Source organism: Miniopterus natalensis, chromosome 8, assembly GCF_054644295.1.
Source record: "Miniopterus natalensis isolate mMinNat1 chromosome 8, mMinNat1.hap1, whole genome shotgun sequence".
NCBI classification, from domain to species: Eukaryota; Metazoa; Chordata; class Mammalia; order Chiroptera; family Miniopteridae; genus Miniopterus; species Miniopterus natalensis.
Window position 1 is genome coordinate 54,858,308 of NC_142088.1, and position 15,644 is coordinate 54,873,951.

Genomic DNA, 15,644 nt, shown 5'->3' on the forward strand with positions numbered 1-15,644 from the left:
CACCAGTAGTTATATATACATGAAATAAATGAAGAAAGTGTAAGTCAATGCTAGTATGAGTAAAGGGCATAAAAAAAACCCAAAAAACAACACAGCAATTTTTACAAATACCTTTTAAGTAACATACACAAAACATCAACTGCCAACTGAACCACCTAGTTCGCGTGTAGCAATGAACCTGAGAAGCAGGTAGAGAGCAGCTCAGCCCGCAGAGCACTCGCAGCAGGTGCTGCAAGGAAAGAAGGCAGCTCTGTTCTGAAACTCCTTCGGAATAACTGATTAGTGAGCACCAACCAGTCAACTTATTCTAATAAATGACAAGGCAGATAAAACCTGAATTTTTGACTCCTGAAGACAAAAAGAATGGCAAGGCGAGCAAAGGAAATCCAGGGAAGTAGCTCTCTTGGATTTGCCTGACTACAGATTAGATACATAGGAATTTCTCTTGCCAGGTATATGTTAGGAGCTGAATTCTGTATAATGCCCCTTCCAGATCTGGTTAGAGTCCTGTTTTGATGTCCCTAAACCACTCCTCATGGTAAGGGAACTACAGAAATTCTGAAGTATTTCCTCATGTTTAGGAATGTAACACACAAGTGGGACTACATAAAACTAAAAGGCTTCTGCACAGTAAAGGAAAGAATTAGAGTGAAAAGGTAAGCTACAGAATGAGAGAAAATATTGGCCAAATATCTGAAAAGGGGTTGACATCAAAAATACATAAGGAACTCCTACAATTTAACAGCAAGAAATCAAGCAGCCCCATTAAAACATGGGCAAAGGACATGAGTAGAATTTTTCCAAAGACAAAGGAACAGACAAAAGGTATATAAAAAGATGCTCATCACTAATGATGAAGAAAATTCAAATCAAAATCATGAGATACTACCTCTTACCTGTCAGGATAAACACTTGCAAAAAATAAATAAAATAAAAAAGGTAAGTTTTGGCAAGGTTGTGGAAAAATGGGAACCCTTGTGCACTGTTGGTGAGAATGTAAACTGGTACATCCACTATGGAAAGCAATATATGAAAGTTCCTCAAAAAAAATTATAAATAGAATTGCTATAATCTGACTTCTGAGTATTTATCCAAAAGAATTAAAATCAGGATCTCAAAGACATATCTGCACTGCCATGTTTATCGCAGCACTATTCATGACAGCCAAGATGTAGAAACAACCTACCTAAATGTCCATCAATGGGAATGAATAAAGAAAATGTGGCAAATGCAAACAAAAGAATATTATTCAGCCTTAAGAAAGAAGGAAATCCTGCAACATGCAGCAACGTGCATAAACCTTGAGGGCATTAGGCTAAGTGAAATAACCCAATTAGAGAAGTACAAATGGCGCATGATTCTTTTTATATGAGGTATCTAAAATAGTCACTCATAGAAGCAGAGAGTAGAATGGTGGCAGCAGGGCTAAAGGAGGGGAAGTGGGGAGCTGCTAATCAACAGATATAAAATTTCAATTATGCCAGGTGAATAAGTTCTAGAAATCTGTTGTAAAACTTGTGCCTGTAGTTAACAATACTGTGCTGTACACTTAAAAAAAATTGTTAAAAGGGTACAATCACATATTAAGTGTTCTTACCACATTAAAAAATAAAAGCAGTACATTAAGAAACCAATGGTGATAAATTTAAGAATAAATGATAAATAATGTGTCTATGATAATTCTGGGAGTCCAAGAAAAAGACTACTACTGAGCAAAAGCTAGCTGTGATCAAATACTGGGTTTTGTTCAGAGATCTACATCCACAAAGCACCAAACAGTAAACCTTCACATGGAAGTCACTGTTCACCCAGTGATGCCTTGAAATCTGATCACCCATCTATTGTCTTAATATATGCTTATATCTAGGCATTTAGACATTTTCCTCTTTTTTTACCGGCAAAAATTCATTTAGAAAGTCACAGAGGTAGAAGTGAGCCATGGAAGAAGTGAGCTAGCTGGGCTGTGTGGGCTCAAGAAACAAGTTACGGAGGCAAAAGAAGGGCCCTGGGAGCTTTGGAGAATGAAAGGCAAAGAAAACATGTAGGGGGAAAGGCACGGGCATGCTCGCGCCTACGAACGGGGTGGAGAAAGGCACAGACATGCTCAAGAGAGAGAGTATACACTAGACATTTTACAGGATGTGAGTTATGTACGTGTCTGCCTCTCTCTAAGCCTGTATTAGCCACAGACAATATACCACTGCAGAACCTTGAATGAACGTTTCCTTTTTTTTAAATATATCTTTATTGATTTCAGAGAGTGGAAAGGACAGGGAGAGAGAGAGATAGCAACATCAATGATGAGAGAGTCATTGATCAAGCCCGCAACCCGGGCATGTGCCCTGACCAGGGAATCAAACCCCGATCGCCTGGATGCTAGGTGGACGCTCAACCGCTGAGCCACGCCTGGCCGGGCTGAATGAACATTTCCTGAACTGACCTAACCAGGGTTTCTCACTGTCTGGCCAAAAATGAATGAATGAATGAATGAATGAATGAATGAATGAATGAATGAATGAATGAATGAATGAATGAGGTATTTCAAAAATCTCCTGCGGAGCTTCCATGCCAACACTTGTGAGATTTGTAATTTCTAGGTCCTAACGGTAACAGGAAAAAGAAAAGGTATATATATTTTCTCTTACAAAAAGTATTTTCAAACAGTCTAACTATTCAGATATCAAACTAATATCTACCTATAAATAAAGAACAGAAATTAGAACTACCTTGAAAGCTAATGTAAGTGTACAACCCAACTGGAATGCAGTGCCAACTGGGTATGTCACCTAATTTGGCATAACTGTACTAGTCTTTTATGGTTCCAAAGTCTGGGCTAATAGAACTTTACCAAGATTTGGCATTTTACGTTTCCTCTTTCTTACCCTTCAGACATGACGTCACTTGGGCATATTTTTTCTATCATTTAAACTCATAAAATATATAATGCTTAAAAAAAAGTCAAGCACTTTTCTGACTCTCTCTCTATTGCCAAAAGAAACAGAACTTAAGAAGTTGAATCCAGATAGTTCAAGTAGGGGTAAAGGGAGAGAGGGCGACAGAGACAGAGAGAAAAAAGTACACAAAACTCCTAATGAACCTTTTTCATAGTTACTGAAATTTTCTGTTCATCTACATTTCCCATTAGAGGACCAAATGGCAGCTAGAACAGAACCTGAAAATCAAAAGGTCTCAGTACATGCTTTTTGAATAGAGTAAGTGAATTAACAGTCTTCCATCATATGAATGGAGAGCCATTACTAGTCTCAATTTTCTGATTTTTCATTATATTCCCTTTGTCAAAGGCATGTGCCATTAAGTGGCTAATTAATCAGGATGTATCCCTATGTGAAGTGTGCAATGAAGCCATCTATCTCCTGTGACCTTTAGATAGAAATATTTGTTTATCCCTAAATTATCTCCTCTTCTCACAAACCTTCAGTAAATCATTGCCAGTGAGCTAAAATGACAGTTCAATAGCCTGGCTTTCAAAATATTACATAAGCTGGCTCTATACTACCTCCAGCCAGACTCATCTATTCATTGTTTCCTACACAAACCAGGCAGTCTTACCACTGAGCCGCTGCTCACCCCACCCTCCCTCCTCCGCCCCTTCCCTGGTCACGCCTCCGAGGCTTGCTCACAGTTATTTCACACCCAGACCACGTTATGAATCTTCCGCAGGTTTCGCTGTTCACGCTAGCCTCTAAGGTTCCACCGCGTTAGTTCTGGTTATACTCATATGACACTTAGCATAGGTTAGCCTGCATCTGCACGGGCACACACAAACATATACACACTTTTTATCAAGCAATTCATACAGACAGACACTGCGACACAGTAGAAAGAAGTCAGAAGACTTCGTAAATCCTGGCTCTGTCACTTACTAGCTACGGATAATTCCTCTGAGCGTCAGCTTCCTCACCTCTAAATGGGCTAATAATCCTTGACTATATCTCCCAAAGACTTTATGAAGCTATAATAATGTAAGTATGAGCAAGTCCTTTATCAGTCACGAATCATATACAAATATATTGTTTAATGTGTTTTTCTGTGTCCTCAGCACTTGGCAAAGAACCCTTCACGTATTAAGTATATAATAAATCTTGCTGATGAAAGTACCAGCCCACAGCTGCAGACATCTGCTGAGTCATCTTCTGTGTTTCCCTCAATCTATATCGTTAACATTTACTGACTGCTCACTGTTGTGTCAGGTTCTTTACAGGAATGGTTAATTTAATCACAGCTTGTGAGGCAGATTCCCAACAATGCATTGGCTAGGTGGCTTGTTTTTCCATTTCCACATAGCCTCTCAGTTCGCTTTCCACTGGATCAAAGAATAAAGTGGAGTTAAACTGAAAGTGGGAAATGCTGCACAAATCTGTCCATATGGTGCACCCATAAGCTATATATAATTACAGCCGTCACCATTTTCACTAGCAGGGCCATTAAGATAAACTCCAAGCTGAGAACCTGGAAGGTACATTCTTAACCCAAGTACACGTCTTTCTTTTTGCAGCTTCAAATAAAGAAATACAAAAACTGGAAATACAACCACCCAACACTTCCAGTTGTCTCTGCTTACAATGTGCCGAGAAGTAAAACGGAAAGTTAGTAATTGCAGATTTTTGTAAAGTCTAAAAATTTAGAAAGTCTTTATTCTTTTTTCTTACACTTCTTAACAGTATGTTCTCCCTCTCTAAATGAAGTGTTAATGAAAATGTTAATGAACATCTGCCATCTCATCTAATGACAATAATTTTTTTTTATTTTTTTCTTTGTAGTTTGTTCCCCTGTAAGTTGGCATCTTCAGAAATAGATTGCTTTCTTCATTCCCCCATAGGGAATATTTAAAATAAATGGAGTTAAGGAGAAGAAATACTTGTAGAATAAAATACAAATGACAACTCTCAATAATGAAGACTATAAAAGATCCGAGCTGATTTTGTATAATTAGGAGAAGAGGGAAGAGGAAAGAGAACGATGGTATTTCAGCTATTACATTCCTAATTTATAAGCTGGAAAGGGAACAAAACTGAATTCAACTTCCATGTTATGAATCAAGATAAAAGGTGCTTTAGTTTCTAACTATAGAATTCAAAAATGTCTTTCATGTGATACTATAGACAGTTGTTTAAGTTAAGCGGTTAGATGACCTCCCCCACCTCCAACAATTAAATTGAAGGTAAAAACAAGTTACTGAAATAAAAGAACTTGGAAAAGCCTGAAAGAGTTCAACTCTTCTAGAATACCCCTGACTTCATAAGCAAACTGGTACAGAGTTAGAGTTGATGTTCCCACATTGTTAAACAGGATCACTATTACACAGAGATCAGGAAAACTGCTATAAACAGAAGTATTTATTACAGTCAAGGCCAAAAAACCATATGGGCCATTAGTCCATACATGGAAATAGGTTTGTAGAAATGAGGTAACCAACCTTGAGGAACAAGGTCTTAGAGCTGGGTCTCAGGTGCCTCACCAACACAAAGAACGTTGAACTAAGTGATATTTAAGATCCCTTCCAGCCTGGCCGGGCGTGGCTCAGCGGTTGAGCGTTGACCCGGGATCCAGGCGATCAGGGTTCAATTCGGGGTCAGGGCACATGCCCGGGTTGCGGGCTCGATCAATGACTCTCTCATCATTGATGTTTCTATCTTTCTCTCTCCCTCTCCTTTCCTCTCTCTGAAATCAATAAAGATATATTAAAAAAAAAAAAAAAAAATCCCTTCCAGATTACAACTTTTCTGTTTCCACTAATGGTTCTATTCCTCTTCTAATCAATCATACACAAAACTCACTTTTCTTTTTTTACCTCTTTGACCACCAAGTCAATTTTGTGGGTAGGTCCAAGTGTCAGCTGCCTCAGCAATCTTTTCCTCCAATCAAATTCCAGTGCATTCACCAGACCCTACACGCCTGAAAAGACCATCCACCTCGTGTGATTTCCGATTCCACTGCCTACCAGATGAAAGCCAAACTCCACAATTCAAGGTTCTTTATTACGTAGTCTCTTCCTACCTGATTCATAGGTATAGTGTATCTGTATTTTAATGTCAGTTCTAAAACATCATAAAGTCATAAATTTGAAAAGAAAAAAGCTCACTCATATTCTTGTGGATAAAAATAGCCAGTTTTCATTTAATGAACTTTCTTTCAATGTCTTCCCATTTGCAAGTAAGTGAAAATAATAAAGAACTTTTTGTCTTACTCTTATTTGTTTAGAAAACACTTTTTCACATTTCTACATGACCTTATTTTCTAATAGCTATAAAATATTATGGCATTTTGATCAGGGTCTCCGCTAGCTCAGCTGACACTTTTGTGTGAAGTAGAAAAAGGAACATTTTCTCGGAAGGAGCAAAAAGCCCCTCCTGCAGAGGACAACAAATACCTTGATATGAAAACAGTATATTTATTGGGGGGAGGTGGGATCATCCTATAAATAAGCAGGCAGGATAATGTAGTATGGAGGTTGGGGTCTGGACACCTTATTTCAAATCCTACCTCATTTACTTACTGCTTGATCCCACACACGTTGCTTTAACCATGAGAGGACTCGGTTTCCTCGTAGGGACAACAGTAGCTATCGCCCAGAGCACCGTGAGCAGTAAATCACAGAAGGTTCTTAGAACAGTGCCTGGCACACAGTGGACATTCAATAAAAGCTCCCCTCCCCAATAAAAATATAAATAACAATGCTATCTATATCTTTGGGCCCATTTTTAAATACTTAAAAAAATTACCCCCCTAAAAAATGTTGCCAGAAATGAGATTACTGTATTAAAAGGTATAAACCAGGACCCGAATCTGAACTCTTTGTCTCTTCATATAAACCCACTATGTATATAGGTGGTAAAGAGTCAGATGATGACTATTCAAGAAATGTCATTCCATTAAGTTAGTAACTCAGGAAAAGCAGTGAAATTTGTTCTGAGGAATCTTAGGGAGAAATATTAATAGGAGTTAATATTTTAAAGGAAATGTGGATCTTGGTCTCCTCACCACATTGGGAAAGGTCAGTCGGGGTGATCTCCAAGGTCTTTCCAGCTTTGCATGTCTATGACCCAACCTCTCCATTAGACAGCCCTCCACCCCATCACAAAGCCTCTGTCCCAGAAAGGACAGGCTCTCCCCTCTTTCCCAAACGTGCATGCTCTCTGATATAAGGATTTGCTCATCTCACCCTCTTTCACTTTACCTCCACCTGGAACAGCCTTTCCGCACCCTGAGAAGCAACTCTGGCCACCACCCGAAGTCCCAGTTTAAACGTGACCTCTTCCTCCGGGTTCTGAGTGTTCCACCTCTCTAAGAACTCAGAGCATTTATTTATTGTCTATGTCACTGCTTACTTAAGTCTAATGGCATTAACCATGACAATCTTTAAAATTAGAAATTACTTTCTCTTGCATCTGAAGTAATGCAACCTTTGTTCTCAAAAATCTAGCGTGCACTTATGTGCATATACGGCCTCATTTACTTAGCGATTGTGGTCACATGAACAGAAATCTATCCTAACTGAAGGCACACCGGGCTCCAAGTTTACAAAACAATACAATCCAGGTTTCTATTGCATCCATATCAACATTTTTACCACTAGCCAAGCTGACAATATAGAATCTAATAGTTAATACAACTCAAGGTGAATGTCATGTCATAAAATGCTTAATAATCCATTTTAAATAGTTAAAAAATAAAGTTTGAATACTAAAAGGAGAGTGTGCACCAACATTAGAATTTTGTTTAAAAACAGAGCGATTTTCCTTTTATCTTTAATCAAGCCCCATTTATAAAGTGTTTTGAATTTATTAAAAATCTCATTTATTCTTCCAAATTTAACCCCTTTGGCTAACCCCAAGTGCTATAGGATAAGATTACTCAATGGACATTATTATCTGGAGATTGGGATAAGGGAACTCAGTTCTGCTTTTGATCTAGAAGGGCATGTTCTAATCAAACAAAGCTACCAGAATAAATCATCTCTACAGAACATGAATTAATATCCTTTTTTCTTTCCAAAAAAAACCCCGAGTAATATTAATGGAAATGCAATATACCTTAAAGGTTTGAATTCTTAAAATGAGAAATCATAATATGATAACAGAGTGTATCAAAGTTTGAAAGGCAGAGGGCACGGCCAGTTCGGGGTGAGGGCACTAAGCCATAGGGTTATCATATTCTGCCATGGCGAGCAGCTGCAATACCCTGCCACCACGCACCACCAGCTCTCTTGGGTGTCATTTTCACCCGCGACTTACGAGATTTTCCGGTTTGAAGCCCCATCATCAGTGTGTAAACTGAAGCTGCTCCAGAGGCAACAGGGAGGGAAGCAGCTCTGGTGGGATTTGAACTGAAGATACTCAGGCAGAGAAAGCAATCTGGTGGTGGCGTGAGAGGTGAACGGAGCCGGAAGAAGAGGCGACAGTGGGAACAGAAAGGACAGAGCAGAGGAGGAGACAGTGAGAAATGAGATGGCAGAATGAACAAGAAGGGCAACCGAAAGAAAGCCAGAAGGTGAAGAAGTGTGGGGAACAGAGAAAGGGGAGAGGGGAAGGAGGGAGAGAAAAAAAATGTAAACAACCCAGGTATATGAAAAGCAACACGTACCATATGCCTGCGCTTCTGATCGCTGTCTTTTATAAGTCACAGATGCTAACAAATGGCCAAGTACAGAATTAGAAACCAGGCACAAGTCCATGAACCTTGAGCGCTGCTATATCATTGATACATTGTTTAAAAACAAAAAACAAAAAGCAAAGCTTCAGGTCAACAGGTGGCATGCGAGTTACTGTCATATTGATTTTCTTGAGTGACTAGAACCTAGGAAGGAAATTTCAATGTTCTGTTCCTGAGCTTGAAACTATTCAAACACAAAACAAAAGAACGTGATGTTGGTTTCTTAGTCAGTTATCTTCAAGCACACCTCCACCGGAAATGCCAAAGAGTTCCTGAGTTTCTCAGAGAAGCATTTCCATCATGTCCATCTCCCTATACTTTTGGTCTATTTTTTCCAATTTAAAATGAATTCTAGCAGATCTACCTGGAGTCAACTGGGAAGTAAATCAGAAATTGATGTCCCTGTACCATCCCTTCCAGGGTCCAAGATTACAACTCTCCTTGGACCTGGGATGTTTCCCACATTTTCCTGACTCCCTTAGTCTACCAGAAACAATGTGCTCTCAATGAACAGTCTTAAATCATTCAAAAACAGGCATAATGAATTATTAACCAAAAAAATGAGTCCTTGTTAAAGTGGTAGCTAGCCAGTAAATGATCCTTTCTAGGTAAGAAACGATGGGAAAGCAAATTAAAATCTACTTTGTCAGTTAGATCCCTTACATATAATTCTAACTATACTAATAGTAAGAATTTCCATTCAAGTACCCAGGTGATTAAGGAATTCTTCAGGCACAACTGGCCTTCCTTCAACTTCCAAATCAGCCCACATATGTCCCGGTCCACATGTAAAGTTGAGGCAGGCTAGCAGGTTATGTAGCCCTTGGCCTACTGCAAATACCATGAGATGAATTAAAACCCTGCTCTTCATTATTATTGAGTCATCCTAAACCCATTACTATTTTTGGCATTTCCAAACAAAACCAAAAAAAAATCTGAAAGGCTGATAGGAAGCATCCTATTCAAACGTCAAATCCTTCAGCAGAACTGAATTTCATTAGAGGCTTTAACTTCTCATGACCAAAACCCAAGTCAAAGGGACAAAAGGTCATTAAAAGGCTACCAAACATGAAAGGCCTGAAAGCCACACATTCATTGACTGTAACCTGACACGTGGACTCGACTGCAATGACCGAGTACCCAGTGACCTTAGACACTAACAGGAACAAAGTCCAAGTGCCAGGTCAAGCCTGAAATAAGTGAGATAAACTTTTCAAGCTACAAAGAGTAGGCAACATTTGGGAAGGAAGGGCTTATTAATAAACATTTTTATTAAACTCTTGGAATATAGAAACCTTTTTGAACTGGCTTTGGATGATGTCTCTAGCTTGGCAGGCAGTTTTGACTTACACACCCATGGATATCAACTCTAAGTACAGTGCCTGGCACATTATAGAAGCTCAAAAATACTTTTCAGTGAATGAATACTTGCAGGTATGAGTGAATAAATAATTCAGTGATATTATACTTATTAGTGGTACAGGTGGTCTGCACCCACGCTCCCTTAACAATGGTAGTATTTCAGCCAGGAGAGACTGGAGAAGGAATCCTTAGAAGGAAATAGAGGATTGACAATTGACCAAAGAAACATGCTTAAAGGCATCTCGTTAATAAAAATGATCATTACAGCATTCCTCACCTACAACTAAGAACACATCCCACAGAACACACACCTGAGCTACCCACTGGAGGAGGGAGGTGAGGGGTGGAGCAGAGTACAAACAGCAACATGTATTCTTGAGATTCTCAAATCTCAATGTGTTGCCTCTACCCAGAAAACAGAGCCTAAATCCTATGTCAGCATCTCCCTGGTTCCAGAAACGTATTTGCCTATGGAGACGACTCTGTTGTTGTATCATCTGGCAGCAGAACTTTTTTGTGCAGAATGAAGGAATGGTGTTTCCTGGAAGCTACTTAATGCTACGGGGTATGGCCCCAGTGATGATCCCATGAACTCCTGAAGAAACTTTCACTTGAAATTACTGGAAATGAAAGGGCTATGTGGCAAGAGACAGCAATACATGGCCCAGGGTCATCGCAGAAGAGGGGGACCCTGCTGTCCCCATGCATCCTACCAAATTTGCCTCCCTCCTGGTTAAAGAAACTCACCGCAGTGCAGAATGTCTTCCTGAGCGGGACACACTGTTGCCCACGGGGGAGGGCAGGTTGCTCCCTCTGTGCAGGTCCTCGATGGACCTACTCCAGGGCTTTGATTTGTCCACCGAGCTCTCCACAGTGCTTTCCACGCTTTCAAAGTCAAAACTAAAAGAAGAGAGAAATGCCACGGAAGGCTTAGAGAGGCACCTTCACACAAATACATGGATGTGCACAACTTGCTCCTTCCTTTTATACATCTGCACCTTAATTTGGGTAGTCTTTGCAAATAAACAAAAACTCAAAGGGAACTACAAAAGAATGTCCATGATAGACTGAGTGGTATCTTCGAAAATTACAGAATGACAGATACTAAGCCAGGCAAAGTAGATGAACAAGAGCAAAAATTAAATAGTGATGTATTATTTGTTTTTTATTATAAAGCTCGCTAACTTACCAATTGCCAACTTTGCTAAGATGGAAGGTGGGGGAGGCTGGACTCTTACAGATGTCTTCATTTTGCTTTAACACGTCAATATGTTAGGCTTATACTAATTTATTCCTACCCATCAATTTTCACTGCGCATTTTCTCCTAGTGTGTTGGCAAGTGTGCTTTTCCAACCATATGTGATACATTACTCACAAATGTACGAATTTGCTTTGATTTTGGAATAGCTTCCCAATGTGGTGCTCTGTAAAGTAGGACTGTTGTTTCCCTGACATTTTTTGAGGTTATTACTCATGTTAACCATGTTAGAATAAATGGCAAGTTAGGTCTCTCGTTCTTGTATAATGTTAGGGACGGCATTTTTTAAACACACAGGCCTTCTTGTTCTATACATTTTCCCTTCCCAAAGTCAGAAGCTCTGCTTTCCCCCCAAAAAATATTTTAACAACTGTTTCTACCCATAGTTCCCCAAGCAACACCTGATCAGATAGAGAACAAACAGAAGGCAGCTGTAATTAATATCATCTGGAAGACCTTGGAGGCTATCACAGAAGAAACAGCATCTATACATACTGGAAATAATGAGTATGGCTTTTTATGAAAAAGTATGACTTCTATAAAAAGTATGATTGCCAAAACAAAATATTTGGTTAGAACAGTCATCTGTAAGCTGGTGATGCTCTCCATCTATTAAATAATAACCCAGATGTCACAGACTGGTGTATATAATGTCACTGACTGGCCTGACAATTTTGTCCTGCCTTAGGATTCTGGAAATAGTGCTGAACAGAAAAGACGTGGAACTGAGTAATCAAATAGATCCTTGAGTATAAAAATAGAAGCCTATAATTGATATTGGAGAAGATAAGCCAAGGGGACGTTCCAAGGTCACTCAGATCTTCGCCACTCTTGCCAAGTCTCTCTGCAGCCCTCACCTTGTTCAGCTGCTCAGCACCCCCATGTTCCTTTCAGCTGGTCCCCCAACTCACACAGGAGAAAAAGGAACCACCGTGGTGAAAGCTTGTGCTTTAGGGATGGAGCATGAGCCTCTTGTTTCACATTACGTGGGCTAAGAAATTGTCACATGCCAAGGAATAGAGAGAAATTTTCCAGCCCATTAGTTTCAAGAAAGAACATAAATTGTGTCTCTATATACTTTTTCAACTAATTAATGAAAAAGAAAACCAAAACGAATCAGCAAAAAATGTGAAGCCAATGTAAAAAGAGGAGAAGGTTGGGAAGCAAAAGCTGAGTTCGGATCTTTGGTTGGGTTTGATCTTCTGCTACAGATGAGCATTCCCACTGGTTTTCTGTGAGGGTACATTTGGAAAAGCTGGTTCGCAAGCTTTACTGTGACGTAGGGAAACGGTTAATTACAGCAAACATGCAACACACAGCACACCATTCTGTTCATCATTCCTGACGTTTCTTAGCACTTCCTTATTTCATAAATAATCCTCCAGACGTTAACATACGCGCCAGGGTAATATTATTGGTTCGTCATAGAAGATGAAGTGTAAAGGGAGATTAGCAGTTCTGATATGGTGGAGATAAGAACCTCTGGAAGAGTATACTATAAAAACTAAGATTCCATTTCAGAGGACAATTTCTCAGGAAGATAAGCAGCTGCGGTTTGGTTTCTCTTACTCTACTCCATATAATACACAAAAGTTATCAAAACTGAAACTCATCAAGCCAGTTTCAGTTAATTCTTTAGTTTCTGCATCGACAAGGTAGGAATAATTACAGCTTTCTCCTCACAAATCCTCAAGAGAGGGGTGAGGACTGTAAGATAGCATCTCGTTAGGTCTCAGGGCTTTATTGGAGTGAGGCAATATAAAAAACAAGTTACTTCTTTTAAAAGAAGAGTTGAGGTGGGGAAAAACACACCACATAAGCCAAAATGCCTTCCAGTCTAATTAAAAATACAATATTATTTCCTCAAGCTGTGTGAGAGTGTATCTGTGGACACAGGAACACTTTTTGATTCAAAGAGGAAATGTGGAGAAGATAATATCTCATTCAAAGGTACACTTTTCATTCCCGTTGTAAATCTTTCCAAAAGTGAAGCAAACGGGAAAATTTTATGCATTAACAAAAACTAGGTTAAATAAGTTAATTTTTTTTTTCCTGCTCTGCTACAGTTTTTTCCTGCTCACCTTTATAAAGGGCAGGTCAAAACAATACAAATACATATAAAGTAAAAGAGGAAGCCTCCTGTTTACCACGTCCTCTAGTCTGCCATCTATTTCTGTACTTGCTACACATACAAATATATACACATATGTAATTTTTTTAAATAAAAAGAGCATACTCTTCTGTATGCTGCTTTATTCACTCAATAATATATCATCTACCACTTTCAACAAGCGCTAGAGTATTCTACCACATGGACATATGTGACTGGAGCAGTAAAGAAATAGTTCTTTTTTAAAGAAGGACTCTTCTAAGGGTAATTTTTCCTCCGGTTTTACTTCTGCCTTAAAAGCATTTCTAATAACAATTATGTGCTTTGCTCTTAGATGTCTGAATAGAAACAAACCTCCTCGGGCCATTCCACATCTGCTTCTGGTTTCCCCCGTCAGCGCAGGGTGTAACCGTACCACTGAGCTGCGTCTTCTGTGACCGCACAAAATTCAAAAGGAACGAGCCGAGTTTTACTTACGTTACCGCGTACTGTGCAAACGACAGATACTCCACGAGGACATCGAGCCCTTTGTTTTCTTCATTCAAAAACTCTCTGACCCATCTGTTGGAGAAAAAAAAAGATAGAAAGAAATGATTGGGGAGGTTCGTCGCATGCTCTGCCTTGAAAGGCCACAGTGAAAACTTTTGTTTTCCCACCACAAATATTCGTGGCCTGGAAGGAAATCCGTAGCGAGGCAGCCTAGACTCTATCGCACGAGAAAGGAGCTTTCCGATATAGCAGCTAAGAAAACCGCAGCATTTCAATGTGCAAGAACAGGGGCGCCAAGGGCATTTGTGGGCCTTCTTTGCATTTTACTGCCTAAGAGACTTCAGATAACCTCTAAGAAACTTTCTAAAAAAAGAAACTTGCTAAATGTCCTTTTTCCACCATAACTGACCCGCAGCCTGCTGGCTACAGGAGCCAAGACGGCACGGGGGATGCGGCAGACAGGGGACATGAGGCCATAACCACTGAAATCCAGGCCTGCGTCCAAATCCACGTTCAGCTCGCTCTTGGCACACTGAGCTGCAGAAAACGCTCCCCTAGCCAATGAGGGACCAGTGTTTATGGGCTTCTGGAAATTCGATAGGGATGATTTGCTTAATTTTTTCCATGAATGTTAAAACCTTTTCAGAAGTTGCAGACACCGCATACCATCATCAGAGTTGAGACATGACAAATATCATGCTTCTCAAAAATTCCTTTTAAAATAGTACCGCCTTGCACTTGAACGGTGGCTTTGAAGGCGGTTCACTGTTTTTCACAAATTTTTATGCATCTTACATAATAACTCCTAGAGATGAAGTCGACTGGCCAGACAGAACTCTCAGGCACTGAGGATAAACAGCTGTTACCCACCTTACAGGGTTCCCCCAGCGCGTCCATCTTCAGAAAACATGGGATAGCCCGGGAAGCCTTCACTAGATTTGAAACTCCAACAAATGATATCTGCTACTATCACAGAAATGACATGAGGTTCATCTGCCAAGGACATTCCAAAATGCTGGCCTTTCTCCACGCACACCAGCCCAGGAGGCCCAGCAGCTGGGGCAGGGGACCTGCTATGGAAGCTGCGGGAGCAACGGGGGGGTCAATCCTGCCCTGTGTCCTTGAGGATGAGCAGCCCCTTGAGGTGTCTGTCTTACAGGAAGAGAAAGATCTGGTGCATTCAGGATGCCTGTTTTTTATTTGTTTTTTGGAGGGTGTTCTCTTTGTTTGTGTTTTGTCCTCAAAGTTCATTTTTTTTTTTTAGTCCTGTCATCTCCACAATGCAAACTCACGTCTGCAGGTGATTCCAGGAGGCAGCAAGGTGGGGGGAAAGAGCCTGCCTCGACATTTCCCCCTAAAAGCCTCAGGCAGACTATCACAAAATGTATGTGCTTAACATAGTCGCACGTGAGCAAATAACACTAAACTTTAGAGAGACCTGGCGTGGCAATCGTGGCAAGGAAAAACTCCACCCCTGGGTCCCATGAAGTGGCTGTTTTATAAGAGCTTAGTTAGCAAAACTCACAGGGCCAGCTGCTGGCCAGGGCTGTTTCATTTCAAAACCACCACATATACAACCTCGTGGCATCTGCTTCTACGCACTTATTTTCATTTGATTTATTTTAATTACTCCCTATACAGCTAGGTCTCAGGAGATAGTGGACATTTTTAAGCACTGATCATTAGAAGCTTGGAAATAGTAAAAGAATTTCTTTTTCAAACTGGTAAGAGACTAAAGAAAGGCTAAAAGT

At 40.0% G+C, this 15,644-nt stretch overlaps 1 protein-coding gene across 6 annotated transcripts in view; it reads right to left on the reverse strand.

The window, feature by feature from the left end:
• FMNL2 (formin like 2) overlaps positions 1–15,644 on the reverse strand; it is a 275,860-nt gene that overhangs the window by 71,114 nt on the left and 189,102 nt on the right. For 4 of the 6 annotated variants that reach the window (XM_087819846.1, XM_087819848.1, XM_087819847.1 and 1 more), the window contains exons 5-6: positions 13,882–13,965; positions 10,783–10,935 (exon numbers count right to left, since the gene is read on the reverse strand). In XM_087819846.1, the coding sequence (XP_087675972.1) occupies positions 10,783–10,935; positions 13,882–13,965 (237 nt within the window). Of the gene's footprint in view, positions 1–8,255; positions 8,376–10,782; positions 10,936–13,881; positions 13,966–15,644 lie in introns of all 6 variants that reach the window. The other 2 variants (XM_087819850.1, XM_087819849.1) reach the window with 2 other exon arrangements.